The 12,252-nt window shown below is 42.2% G+C and overlaps 1 protein-coding gene across 4 annotated transcripts in view; it reads left to right on the forward strand.

Moving 5' to 3' along the window:
- LOC126213523 (zinc finger protein 708-like) overlaps positions 1–12,252 on the forward strand; it is a 115,507-nt gene that overhangs the window by 35,800 nt on the left and 67,455 nt on the right. For all 4 annotated transcript variants that reach the window (XM_049941359.1, XM_049941360.1, XM_049941362.1 and 1 more), the window contains one exon: positions 1,344–1,436. In XM_049941359.1, coding sequence (XP_049797316.1) covers positions 1,344–1,436 — 93 coding nt within the window. The remainder of the gene's footprint in view (positions 1–1,343; positions 1,437–12,252) is intronic.

Raw genomic sequence — 12,252 nt, forward strand, 5'->3', positions numbered from 1 at the left:
GTTTAATTCCACACATTGTTCGCTGCATTTCAAGCGTGTGTTTTCAACTTATAGCACGTGTGGCATTATGCCATAATAAACAATCAAACATGAGATAACACAGTATTGGTACTCCAAGAAAATTTACGTCCTGAAAACCACATTGATAAGCTTAATATCAGGTCGTCGCTTACTTCAGTGGGAATCTGGACATACAAATGTGCACTTTGTATGTGCACATTTTAGTGTGAGTCACGAAATTCTAATGCTTTTGGAGTATCCTCTGATGTCTTGTTTCTTTTATGACATAATGTAAGATCTTTTAATGTTTTACACGTTCGGACATATGGGCTCCCTACGGCATTGTAGCTGTGCAAGCGCGGTGACGTATGTCATCTGTCGCTTTCTGGCAACTGCAGAAACGAACCTATTTCTAACTGGTCACTTGAAAATATATCAAATGATGGTGTGAAAAGCGTCATCATCAAAGCAAATTTCCTTTTACGCAAGTTGAACTACGTGCGAGTATGTACGATTAATTTCTTAAATCAGAGCGTTTGACTTTCATTTAAAAATCAACTCTTTTATGACGAGCCATTTAGATGAATTTCGAGCCCAGAAGATCAGACATTTATGTCGTTATTAAAAATTTTACGTGCACATTTGTGTGATATATCGTAAATTGTAATACACACATAAAAGACCAACATTATACGTGAAAGCGTAGCTTCTCTTTCAGCGTATTAATCTTATAGACCAATATTATATGTGAAAGCTTTTCGTTTCATGTAGCAACACTATGTATATTAATTTAAACCATTAACTTTTTCTGTTTGTGTGTTCACGCTACTTAAGTGATGTTGCTATTGGCTGACTACATCACGTGTTGTAAGCTCTGAATACCCGCTGTCATCGGCTGGCGAGATCACGTGACATGAGCTATGACTGGCTTACAAAAGCGCATCACAATTTCGATTTCAATGCTTCGGAAAGTAGCATGCGGTGTTCGTTGAAATTCAAATATATACTTTCGTAATACGAAAATATGCAGCGTATGTGTTGCTGCACACCAAAGATCTTTCCGAAATGTGTTTTTTTCCCCGTATTTAGTTTTCGAAAGGCCGGGAAATTCTTTGCCTGTGTATAAAACCATAATCATTCAAAGGACTGATAAGTTACACAGTTCCGAGAGAAAATATACTGTCAGTTAACAGGGAAAAAGTATGATTTCACCTGGGAGAAAGTGTGTTTTTAACCGGGAAATCCAGGAGAACTCTGGGATTTTTTTTTCCTTGTCCACGTATACACCCAGTATGTACAGAAGTTAGCAAGCAGTTATAATTCAGAGTGTTTTCTTCTTTCAGTCTGTTAAAGACCCACTGGGAATATCTTGGTCCACTGATTTTATCAAGAAGGATCCTGAATTAAATCTGGAACTGAATGCAACAGAGAATATTGTAAGTATTTACATCTCTTATGTATTGCTTTGAGTCAAATAATGTGTTTTGTTAAGTGTGTAGAGTAAAAGATGCAGTGCAGTGGAATTCTCACAGATTGTCAGTTTTCTGGAACTTGTTTCTGTTCGTAATTGTAAAGTATTCTTGTACTCCGGCACTTGACTTTCATATCACCTGGTACGTGCTGACTGTTTTAAATAGAAGTGGAATGGGACTTGTGGCTGACGTTGTTGATATCATCTATATTGTATAATGGCTGTGTGTGATGGATGCACAAAATTCACATTTAGATGAAGTGTAGGTCCTTTGAGAAATATTCCTCCTTTCAATAACTTCTGATAAATACAATAAAAAAAAACATTAGCTGTTCTTATCTTGTGTGTGAATCATAGTTATTCTTGAGTTTGTCCTAAAAATTTTTGGGGGTTTGAAAAAGAGAGATAAAATTTGTGTGTTGTAGATGAGCCCTGATACTTCGGCTAAAACCTGTACATGTTGTGACAGCTTCTGTGGTACCTGTTGTATTAGTTATAAAATTTTCAGTAATAAAAAAACTCTGTGTATGGCTTTTGGTGAATAATTGTACATAGATGAAACCATGTGTGACCTCACCATTCGAGTCGTGACAGGTCTAAAGAAGAAAGAGCAATTTTTTAAATGCGATTTATGAAATTGGTAAGGGAAACAGATGCTCACAAGAGATGTCACAGGAATGAAATTAGGCAAAGACCGGGGAACATTCAACACACAATTGCAGAATGTTTGGTACTGGCTCACTCTTGATCTTATTGTTTGTAAACAAATGTTGCAGTTATAAAGGATTCTTCAGGCACCGAAATGTTGGCTTCTTCAGGCACTGAAATGTGTGGTGATTATACAAGCATACAGGTCAAGGAACCAAACTATCATGCTAGGGACAGCTTAGACAGTATGTAAAGGAGTGTAGCTGATTCACAGCTAACAGGCCAACACTTAATGTCACAAAGACTCATATGCCATTTTAAACAAATTAAAGGGATGCATTGACATCACAAGTAGACAGGACAGTAAGTAAAATGGTAGTAGTATTGTTCCACAGGAAGGGTTTTGCAGCAATGAGAATGCCACCCATAGTAGTCATGGGTGTGCATATGAGGAGTTTAAACAAAACAGCGAACTGTAGGGTGTTCTAGGGCATAGCTGTAGATGTCAAAGTGGCTGGATTGTAGTTGGTGACCACTTACCATGAAAATACAAAAGGTCATACTGGCCTTCATATGGATTCCAAGAGATCATAGGTCGAGCAAGATGGTGCCATGGCACCGGTGCCAGAGATTCAGGTATAGTGTCCACTGCATGGAGTGCTTCTCCCATACCAAGCATGCAGAACAGTGTGTTGCTGGTTGTGTGGTCTGAAAAACCATGTCATGCGGTTATCACTGAAATCGGTGATGTACACCCCATTTATTACTTTGAAAATATGTAACTTAGATTAAATAATGGTAGACACCTGAGCAGCAGCTCCCCCCAGGGGTTCCACAACTCTTGTGGATACGTGCATGGCAAGCATGGGAACCTGAGGTAGTGCGGCTCTCTTTCCTTTCCGGGCTGCATACCTTCCTTTTCCACATCCTTCCCTATCCTCCATCCTGCCCCCTCCCCCATCACCTCCGCCTCTTCCCTTTTCTTCTCCCCCTATGGGAGTATGTTTCATGCCTATGTCCGGAGACAGATGCTTGTAACTGTAATCAGTCTCTCTTCTTTGCTTTCTATACTAGAAAGTCTCTGCCCTGCATTTGTCCTTCTCTTTTTCTTGCCTCTTCTCTTTACCCACTTCTCCGCTGCGGCGTTCGCGACCTGTCTTCTTTCCTTTTCTTTGTTCCTCCCTTGGGGCCGGCCGTGGTGGTCTAGTGGTTCTAGGCGCGCAGTCCGGAACTGCGGGACTGCTACGGTCGCGGGTTCGAATCCTGCCTCGGGCATGGATGTGTGTGATGTCCTTAGGTTAGTTAGGTTTAAGTAGTTCTAAGTTCTAGGGGACTGATGACCACAGAAGTTAAGTCCCATAGTGCTCAGAGCCATTTGAACCATTTGTTCCTCCCTTTCTCTTTCTTTCCTAACTGTGCGTGTGTGAACGTTGACCCACGCGTAGTCCGTGACGGTAACGTGTACTTCCCCACCCCGGGTAGACAGACAGGACACGTATATACCCCCTGGTAATGGCCAGGCCCGGGGGGAGTGATTACCTGAGCTGGTACCTTCCAAACATGCTAATTGGTCCCTCCGTCCGTTCCTCAGGAGGTGTGACCTGTGGTGTGAACAGTCACCTAATGCGGGAGTGCCCTCAGAGAGAGCCCTCCACAAGGAAGGAGTGCGTCGTCGGAGATGCCGGTAATCATGGGGGATAATTCAGCAATGGTTTCCTCTACGTCTACAATTTCTGCTCACAAGTGAAAGTTAAATGAGTCTCTGCCACGGACAATTCTTCCATCAGTGCCACAATTCCTTGTTGTTTCTTGTCAGACAAAGGTCAAGACTTCTCCACAGTCAACCCTTTCATTATTCAGAAAGGTGTCGACACAACTGCAGGTCCTGTAAAGTCTTCTTCCCGATTACAAAATAGCACTTGTTAGAAACAGTCAGTGCCCTCCAGGCACAAAAGTTGCTGCGAACTTCACTGCTACACACCTTTCCTGTCCAGGTGGAAGTGCACCGCACTTAAAATTAATCACGCGGGGTGGTTTATACATGCTCACTCGACAGATTGTCCAATGAGGAAATTCAAAACTACCTCTCCGACCAGGACATAACAGCTTTTCATAGAGTCATGAAAAGGGTTGACAAGGACTTGGTACCAACCTGTACTATCTTCTTGACGTTTGACAGAGTTTATCTTCCATCGAACATTAAATTGGGCTATGAGATAATTTTAGTGTGCCCTTACATCCCCAACTCTACGTGTTGCTATCGGTGTCAGTGGTTTAATCATACCAGCCAGTCGTGTTCCAATCCGGCCAATTGCATTACGTGTGGCAAGGATGCCCAAGAGAATGCTTGTCCACCTCCATCCCCTTGTTGCATCAACTCTATGGGTGACGACACTGCTTCCTCTAGAGATTGCCCCATTTTCAAAGATGAACAGCTTATTCAGGAAACCAGAGTGAAGGAAAAGGTGACTACATTTGCTGCTCATACGTTATTTGCCAGTCAAAAGCTCACTGTGCCTCCAGCAGGTAAATATAGCACTGTCCTTGCATCTCCTCAGCCTACCAAGGAGGCAGCCATGCACTCTTGTGATCTCACCTTCAGTGCCACGGTCATCAGATCGGCCAGTGCAAAGATCACCTGTTCAACCTCCACACTATCACCTGCTCACTCTACGGCTTAACCTTCATTGGCTTCTGCTAAATCACGAGCCCCAAAATGAGACACCCGGGCTTCCAAAAAAGAGCCTACTCACGAAGAAGGCTCATAAGAAACCAAGTTCCTCTCCTTCTCTGCCACGGCATGTCTCATCTACAGCGCCACCTGGAGGTAACTGCCCTCGGCCATCTTCTGTGTCACCAAGGCGCAGTGCTGGCGGCTGATCAACTAGCAAATCGCTGGTGGCAGGAGCTGCCCCCGAACAACCTATGGGTCAGGATCTTATGCCTTTGGCTGAATGTCGTTCCACGATGTCGGCTGCCGGCTCTCAGCAGTCGTCGAGTTGAGAGCAACCGTGATAAGATTCTTCCCTTTTCTGTCCACCCTATGTCAATTATCCATTGGAATATCCACGGCATTAGAGACAATCGGGATGAATTGTCAAACCTCTTACGATGCTACTCGACGATCATTTTCTGTCTTCAGTAAAGAAAACTACGGCCCCATGATCGCTTTGTAAGTAAGTAAGTCCGGTTTGATCTCCCGTCTATTGATGGCACTCCAGCACGTGGCAGACTTACGATTCTGCTCCATGATACTGTCCATTATCACCCAGTCCCCTTAAACAGTTCCTTCCAAGCTGTTGCTGTCTGTCGTTCCCTTTCTGGATACACCTTTTCTCTTTGTACTGTATGCATTCCATCATCCACACCAATGGCAAGAGCTGATCTCTTTCATCTCCTTGGTCAGCTCCCACCTCCCTATTTGCTGGGTGGGGACTTCAGTGCCTTCCACCCACCTTGGGGATCTCCGCATCCTTGTCCGAGAAGCTCCCTCTTGATTGACGTCTTCCACTAAGTGAATCTTGTTTGCCTCAACACAGGGGAACCTACATTTTTTCCTGCCTCCACGACGAATTTCTCTCATTTGGACCTTTTGGTCGGTACTGTTCAGCTAGCTCGGCACATTTAATGATTCGCTCTTGCCGATACACACTCAAGTGACCATTTTCCATGAGTCCTTCGATTTGCAGCCACAACTGCCTTCTCTGCGCCTGTGATGCTGGAAGTTTGCCCAAGCTGACTGGGCACTGTTTTCGTCTCTAGCGACATTCGATGACTGTCACTGTACTAGCGTCAACGATCAGGTCACTCATTGTACAGAAGTTACTCTTATACCTGTGGAACATTCAAAGCCTTGCATCTGCAATTTGCCGCAGCACCCCCCCCCCCCCCCTCCCCAGTTCTTTGGTGGAACAAGGCATGCCGTGACGCAATACGTGAGCGGCGACATGCTCTTCATGTTTTCTGCCAACATCCTACTTTGTCCAACTGTTATGTGCACCATGCCGTCGCGTCATCTGCAATAGCAAGAAGGCAAGTGGGGACTTCTTCACTAGCTCTTTTAACACCTTCATTCCCTCCTCAGAAGTTTGGAGTCGAATCCGACAGTTATCTGGTGTGCCTAGTTTCTCCCTGATGTCTGGGCTCACTGTCGCACATGATACCTTAGTGGACCCCGTCGCAATTTCTAACTCATTGGGTCAACACTTTGCTGAGATTTTGAGCTCTTCAAATTACCTGCCAGTCTTTCTCCCGAAGAAGTGTGCACCGGAAGTGCGACCTCTTACTTTCTCCTCTCAAAATAGCAAAAGCTATAATACTGTCTTCTCCATGCAGGAACTCCAACACGCACTCTGTTCTTCTTGCTCTTCCGCCCAAGGACTGTATGGTATCCACATCCAAATGTTCCTGCATTTATCATTCCATAGTCTGCGTTACCTCCTTCACCTTTATAATCGAATTTGGACCGACAGTACTTTTCGTAGAAGATGGTGGGAAGCTATTGTCGTTCCTGTTCCGAGACCTGGGAAGGACAAACATCTCCCCTCTAGCTATCGCCTCATTTCTCTCACGAGTAGTGTATGTACGGTTTTGGAGCGTATGGTGAATTGCCATTTAGCCTGGTGGCTGGAGCCGCGAAGCCTTTTAACACGTGCCCAATGCGGTTTCCGAAAGCATCATTCTGCAGCCGACCATCTTGTTGCTCTCTCCACTTATATCATGACCAATTTCCTCAGGAAACGCCAAACAGTAGCAATATTTTTTGATCTGGATAGAGCATACGGTACCTGTTGGAGGACAGGCATCTTCCGCACACTGTTCTCTTCCGGCTTTCAAGGTCGGCTGCCCCCTTTTTATTAGTGAATTTATGGCAGAGCGCACATTTAAATTGTGGGTGAACACTACTCTCTCCCATACTTTCTCCCAAGAAAACAGGATACCCCAGAGCTCCGTGCTAAGTGTTGTACTTGTTTGCCATCGCCATAAATCCAATTATCGATTGTCTCCTTCCCGATGTCTCGGGCTCCCCCTTTGTGGACAATTTTGCAATGTACACAGCTCTCAACAGACCAGTCTTCTTGAATGACGTCTTCAAGGATGTCGCGATCACCTCCACTCTTGGAGCATTGAAACCATCTTCCGCTTTTCTCCCAGTAAGACCGTTTGTGTCAGTTTTTGGTGTCGTAGAGAGTTTCTTCCAACATCCCTTCATCTAGGACCTGTTGACCTTCTGTTCGCAGACGTCGCTAAATTCTTGGGTCTTATGTTTGAAAGAAAACTGTGATGGTCCTCCCAAGTTTCCTATCTTTCGGCTCACCTTCTCTGCCTCTATCGCACCTTAGTGTGCTCGAAATTGGGCTATGGAAGCATAGTTTACTACTCTGCTCGGCCGTCTATTCTTCGGCGTCTCAACTCTGTCCACCACCGTGGATTGCGTTAAGCATCTGGAGCTTTTTACACCAGCCCTGTGGAAAGCCTTTATGCGAAGACTGCTGAACTTCTGCTGTCCAATTGGTGAGTTGCCCTTCTGAGTCATTTTGCAAGCCATCTGTCTCCCATGCCTGCTAATCCGGCCCATGACCTTTTTTTCAACGCCGCCTTGGATTTAATGTATGCAGGCCACCCTTCCTCTCTACTACCATCAGGATCCATTTCCGTAAAGTGCTACATTCTCTTTCCTTCCTTTTTCCTAAAACTTTCTTGATGACTTGGAGGTACAGCACTGCCTTGGATGTGCCGCCGGACCTGCCTGCTCCGTAACCTTTGTCATCTTCCCAATGATGGTACCTCTTCTCTCATTTATCGTCGGGCATTTGCTACTCTATGTGCACAAATGAAGGATGCCACATTTATTTACACTGACGGCTCAAAAACATCATTTGGTGTTGGGAGTGTCTATATCGTTGGCGACACCCCTAATCAATTTCAGCTTCCTGACCAGTGTTTGGTTTTTACTGCGGAGCTTTATGCTGTTCTTTAGGCTGTCCAATACATCTGTTGCCATCAGCGGATACAGTATATTATATGCTCAGGTTCGCTCAGCTCTCTCCTCAGTCTCCAAGCTCTTTACCCTGTCCACCCTCTGGTCCACCGGATTCAGGACTGCCTCCACTTGGGGCGGGGGGGAATCTCTGACATTCCTGTGGATCCCAGGACACATTGGTATCCGTGGAAATGAGATGGCCGATATAGCTGCCAAGGCTGCAGTCTCTCTTCTTCAACATACTGTTCGCATGGTTCCCTTCACCGATCTACAGAGTGTTTTATGTCTTTGTGTTGCTCTTTTATGGCACACACATTAGTCTGCACTTCTCAATAATAAATTGTGGGATGTGAAACCTCTTTCCTGTGCTTGGACTTCTTCCTCCCAAACTCGTCATTGGGAGGAGGTAATTTTAACTAGACTCTGGATAGGGCACTGTCTTTTTGGCCATTGACACCGTTTAAGTGGCGATCCACCCCCACTTTGTCTCCACTGCTCTCAACTGTGGATGGTGAGACACTTTTTACTTCAGTGCCCCTATTTTACTCCGCTACGCGTCTGTTTACAGCTGTTGCCTGACATATCTTCCAGTTTATCAGATGACACTCGATCAGCCGATCACGTCCTCGAGCTTATCAGTGTCAGTGATATGATGTCGGTCGTTTGAAGCTATTTTTGGGGAAAACACCCCCCCCCCCTTCTGTAGTTGTTTTCTAAGCTTTCCTTCTGTTTTTTAGTTTACCCACTTTTTAAGTTTCACTCCCATTGCTGCTGATTTACAATTTTTTTTTTTTACCTAAGCCACAGACTGGGCACTAATGACCGAAGCAGTTTTGCGCCCTAAAACTATATATAAAAAAAGAAAAACATGAGTAGCAAATCTAAGAGTAGGATATGTGACCATAACAGTGAACCTGAGTAGCACATGCAGCTGTGCAGTGAACATCTTAGCTCTGTCAGCTAGAGCAACATGCAGTCTTCGTGGTATCAGGAGCATAAAATGCTAGGGCTTAATAATGATTCAGAAAAATAGTGTTGACGATTTTGATACTGGCACATGGCCAGCAAGATTCTGTATTAATTGCAGAACTGGGAATTTTATTAGGTAATTGTATGAGAAGCTAGAGCAAGCTAGCAACATAGCAAGTAACATTTTGTTGGAGAAGCAATTCAGTGGCATGCTGCTACTTCTGTTACTGGTAGGTTCAAACAACACAGAAGTGTAACTATGGAGATGCTTCAGGAACTCAAATGACAATACCCAGAGGGAAGGTGATATTATTTCGAGGAATGCTATTGAGAAATTTAGAGGACTGCTATTTGAAGCTGACTGCTGAACAATTTTGTTGTTTCCAACATACATTGCACATAAGGACTATGGAGATAAAATTTGAGAAATCAGGGCTGATATGGAGGCACACATACAGTCTTCTTCCCTTGTATTTGCGAGTGGAATGGGAAAGGAAATGACCAGCAGGATTATGTGGTACCCTTTGCCACGCGCCATTTGGTGGTTAGCGAAGTATCAATGTATTTGGAGATACTAGGTAAAATAAGTAGCCGATTAATGTAGTAGGAGCAGCAGTGATATTTTTAATAGTAGTGAAAGTACTTATACATACAGACGTACATGCATACATACAAAATAATCTATTAGCAGTTCCCATAATTAGCAGTGTGAGTAGATTAGCACTAGTCACAAACAGCTAGTTGTAAATATTATTTGCAGCCGGTATATTCCTGTGCGAGCTTTTGCCTCCAGATTTGCAGCCTAGCCCATCATGGCTGAGTAAATGTCAGAAGATTCTTAATTTCTTGTCATAAAATGATGTGGCTCTATTGAGAGGTTAATGTAATCTGTGCACCATTGTTTCTCAGAACATTTGAGGAATAGTGATGGGTCAGCTGTGTAGCAGTAGTTCTCCAACATAAAAACTAATTACTCTTGTTCTGAGGTATTGGTTGAAATAATTTTCATGAACAACCCAAAGGGTGCATTGGAATATTATTAAAAATGAGCACTGCTTCTAAAAGTAATTTCATATGAAGAAAATGCAATGGAGAATTGGCAGAACCTGTAAATTAGTTAATAAATATGTTTACTTCAACGTAGAAATGACTGAAGCACTAAATATCCACCAATTGATGTTGGAAATAATTTGAATTTGTTGTACGATCGGTAGGCCTCGTAGTTGCTGTGGATAGAGATAAAATTATTTCTTAATCGAATACAACAGTATACTTACTCATTAAAGGTCAGTTGAATCAAAAGTACAATTCAGCTGAGGAAAGAGTGATTCCAAGTTTCCTCTTGGGCAATCATCCATATGAAAAGTGAGTTTCATTAATTGTTATAGTAACATTTCCTTTTCTAAATGATTGATAATGTGTTCACACAGTTGGCTATGTGGAATGAAAGATAGCTCCTGAAAGAATTTTTTCAAAATTATGTTTAAATCATAAATTATTTGAATTGTTCCCTTCTTTTAAAATACAAATACATAAGGAATGTGTTAAATTAGGCATGCAATAATTGTATCAAAAACTTGAAATCTCGAAGATAAAAGTCAAAAACTAATTGCATTTTGGACATTATAGATTCTATACATGGCTCACACAAATAGCGTCATTCATAATGTAATTTTGGATACTCTAAGAAACTAAAACTATACATAAATCGTACAGTTTAAACACGAGTCTTTCAATTTTTCATTGTATTACATTTTGTTATTAAAAAAATTCATCTTGCAACACAGTTGTAGGTCCCAATTCTAAGACATGAGTAATATCTTTTCCTTTTTAAATAATCATTGGTTAATTTGTTAATGTTCAAATTTGCTCAGTTATAACAAAAAGTGCTGTCACTTTCGTATTGTGCGAATATATTGTAGCCTTTGTAATGGGTTTCATAGACATTACCATAGCTTCTGCATTTTCAGAGATGCCATAGAAATTTTTATATACCTACGTCATTTAAAATTTCTACAATGACAAACAATCCAGGATTTATCAGATCAACATGCACATCCTTGCAGCATCTAATGCAATTGCCTTCATCTGCAGCATTTGATCCCCGCAATATTCATTTTACACCTCTGAATACCCAGAACATCTTTGATGGGTTGCGTCCTCAGTTATGAGAAGATGTTTTATTTTTTCAAGCTTCAGGGTTGTTTTGACAAGAATATTGTGATAGCTTAAGGTAAAAAATAATAGTAGTTTCGAATATGAGCAAAAAGTTTGACCTGAATGTAAGTTATGCACACTCAGTTGTACAGGCCTTCCAGTACCATAAAACATGGTTTTTGCTTGAATCTGAGTTTGTGCGCATTTATAAAAATCTGTAGCTCAGCCAGCATACCGTTTTCTGTCTTTCATCTGGTTCCACACTCCTCTCCTCATTGTACCACCAATAGCATCCATCACAACTTTACCATGACATGCTGCAAAGAATAACAGTCCATTTCCACTTTAAATACTTTCGAACACAAGCTGGATAACATGTACTTGTTTTCAAATAGGGGAGTGTAGCCATCTCAACAAATTGTCAACTTTTTAGAGACACGAGATCTTCTTCTTTAAATCAGCTGTAATGTATATAAGAACACAGCAATAGAAACATTCATGTGTTAGATTTCATTAGTGATTATGGCATGATAAAATGTTTCCGTAGCATCCAGGCAAAACCTGTGAAGCCTGTACTTGTTCATGTGATGATGAGCACTTTGACTTTTGTCTTCATTAATCAGAGAATCATTATCTACAAAGTCTGTCTGTGGATTCCAGATTTGAGAGATCCATTTTGCACTTATCCCCAATTCAGCAGATTGTGAGTTTCTTTAATGAAGCAGTGTAATATTAAATATAAAATGTGCTTATCAGTTACTGACACTGCATCAGCAATGGTACCATTACCTTCTGCATATTTTTGTTGCATGTCAACATTAATCCATTTTTTCCATTTTACTTCTTTGCCAGTCAACTTCATTATTAAATTTGGAGTGAAGTTTATGAGTTACAGTTTTTACACTTCATACATCAGTTCGTAGTACACATGAATTAACAGTAGACTACATGTTCCAGTAACTCCTTACCTCATGAAAAAATGCTTTTTTCATTGTCATTTTTCAGTGCATTCACCAGATAGAGT

The sequence above is a fragment of the Schistocerca nitens genome, chromosome 11, assembly GCF_023898315.1.
Source record: "Schistocerca nitens isolate TAMUIC-IGC-003100 chromosome 11, iqSchNite1.1, whole genome shotgun sequence".
NCBI classification, from domain to species: domain Eukaryota; kingdom Metazoa; phylum Arthropoda; class Insecta; order Orthoptera; family Acrididae; genus Schistocerca; species Schistocerca nitens.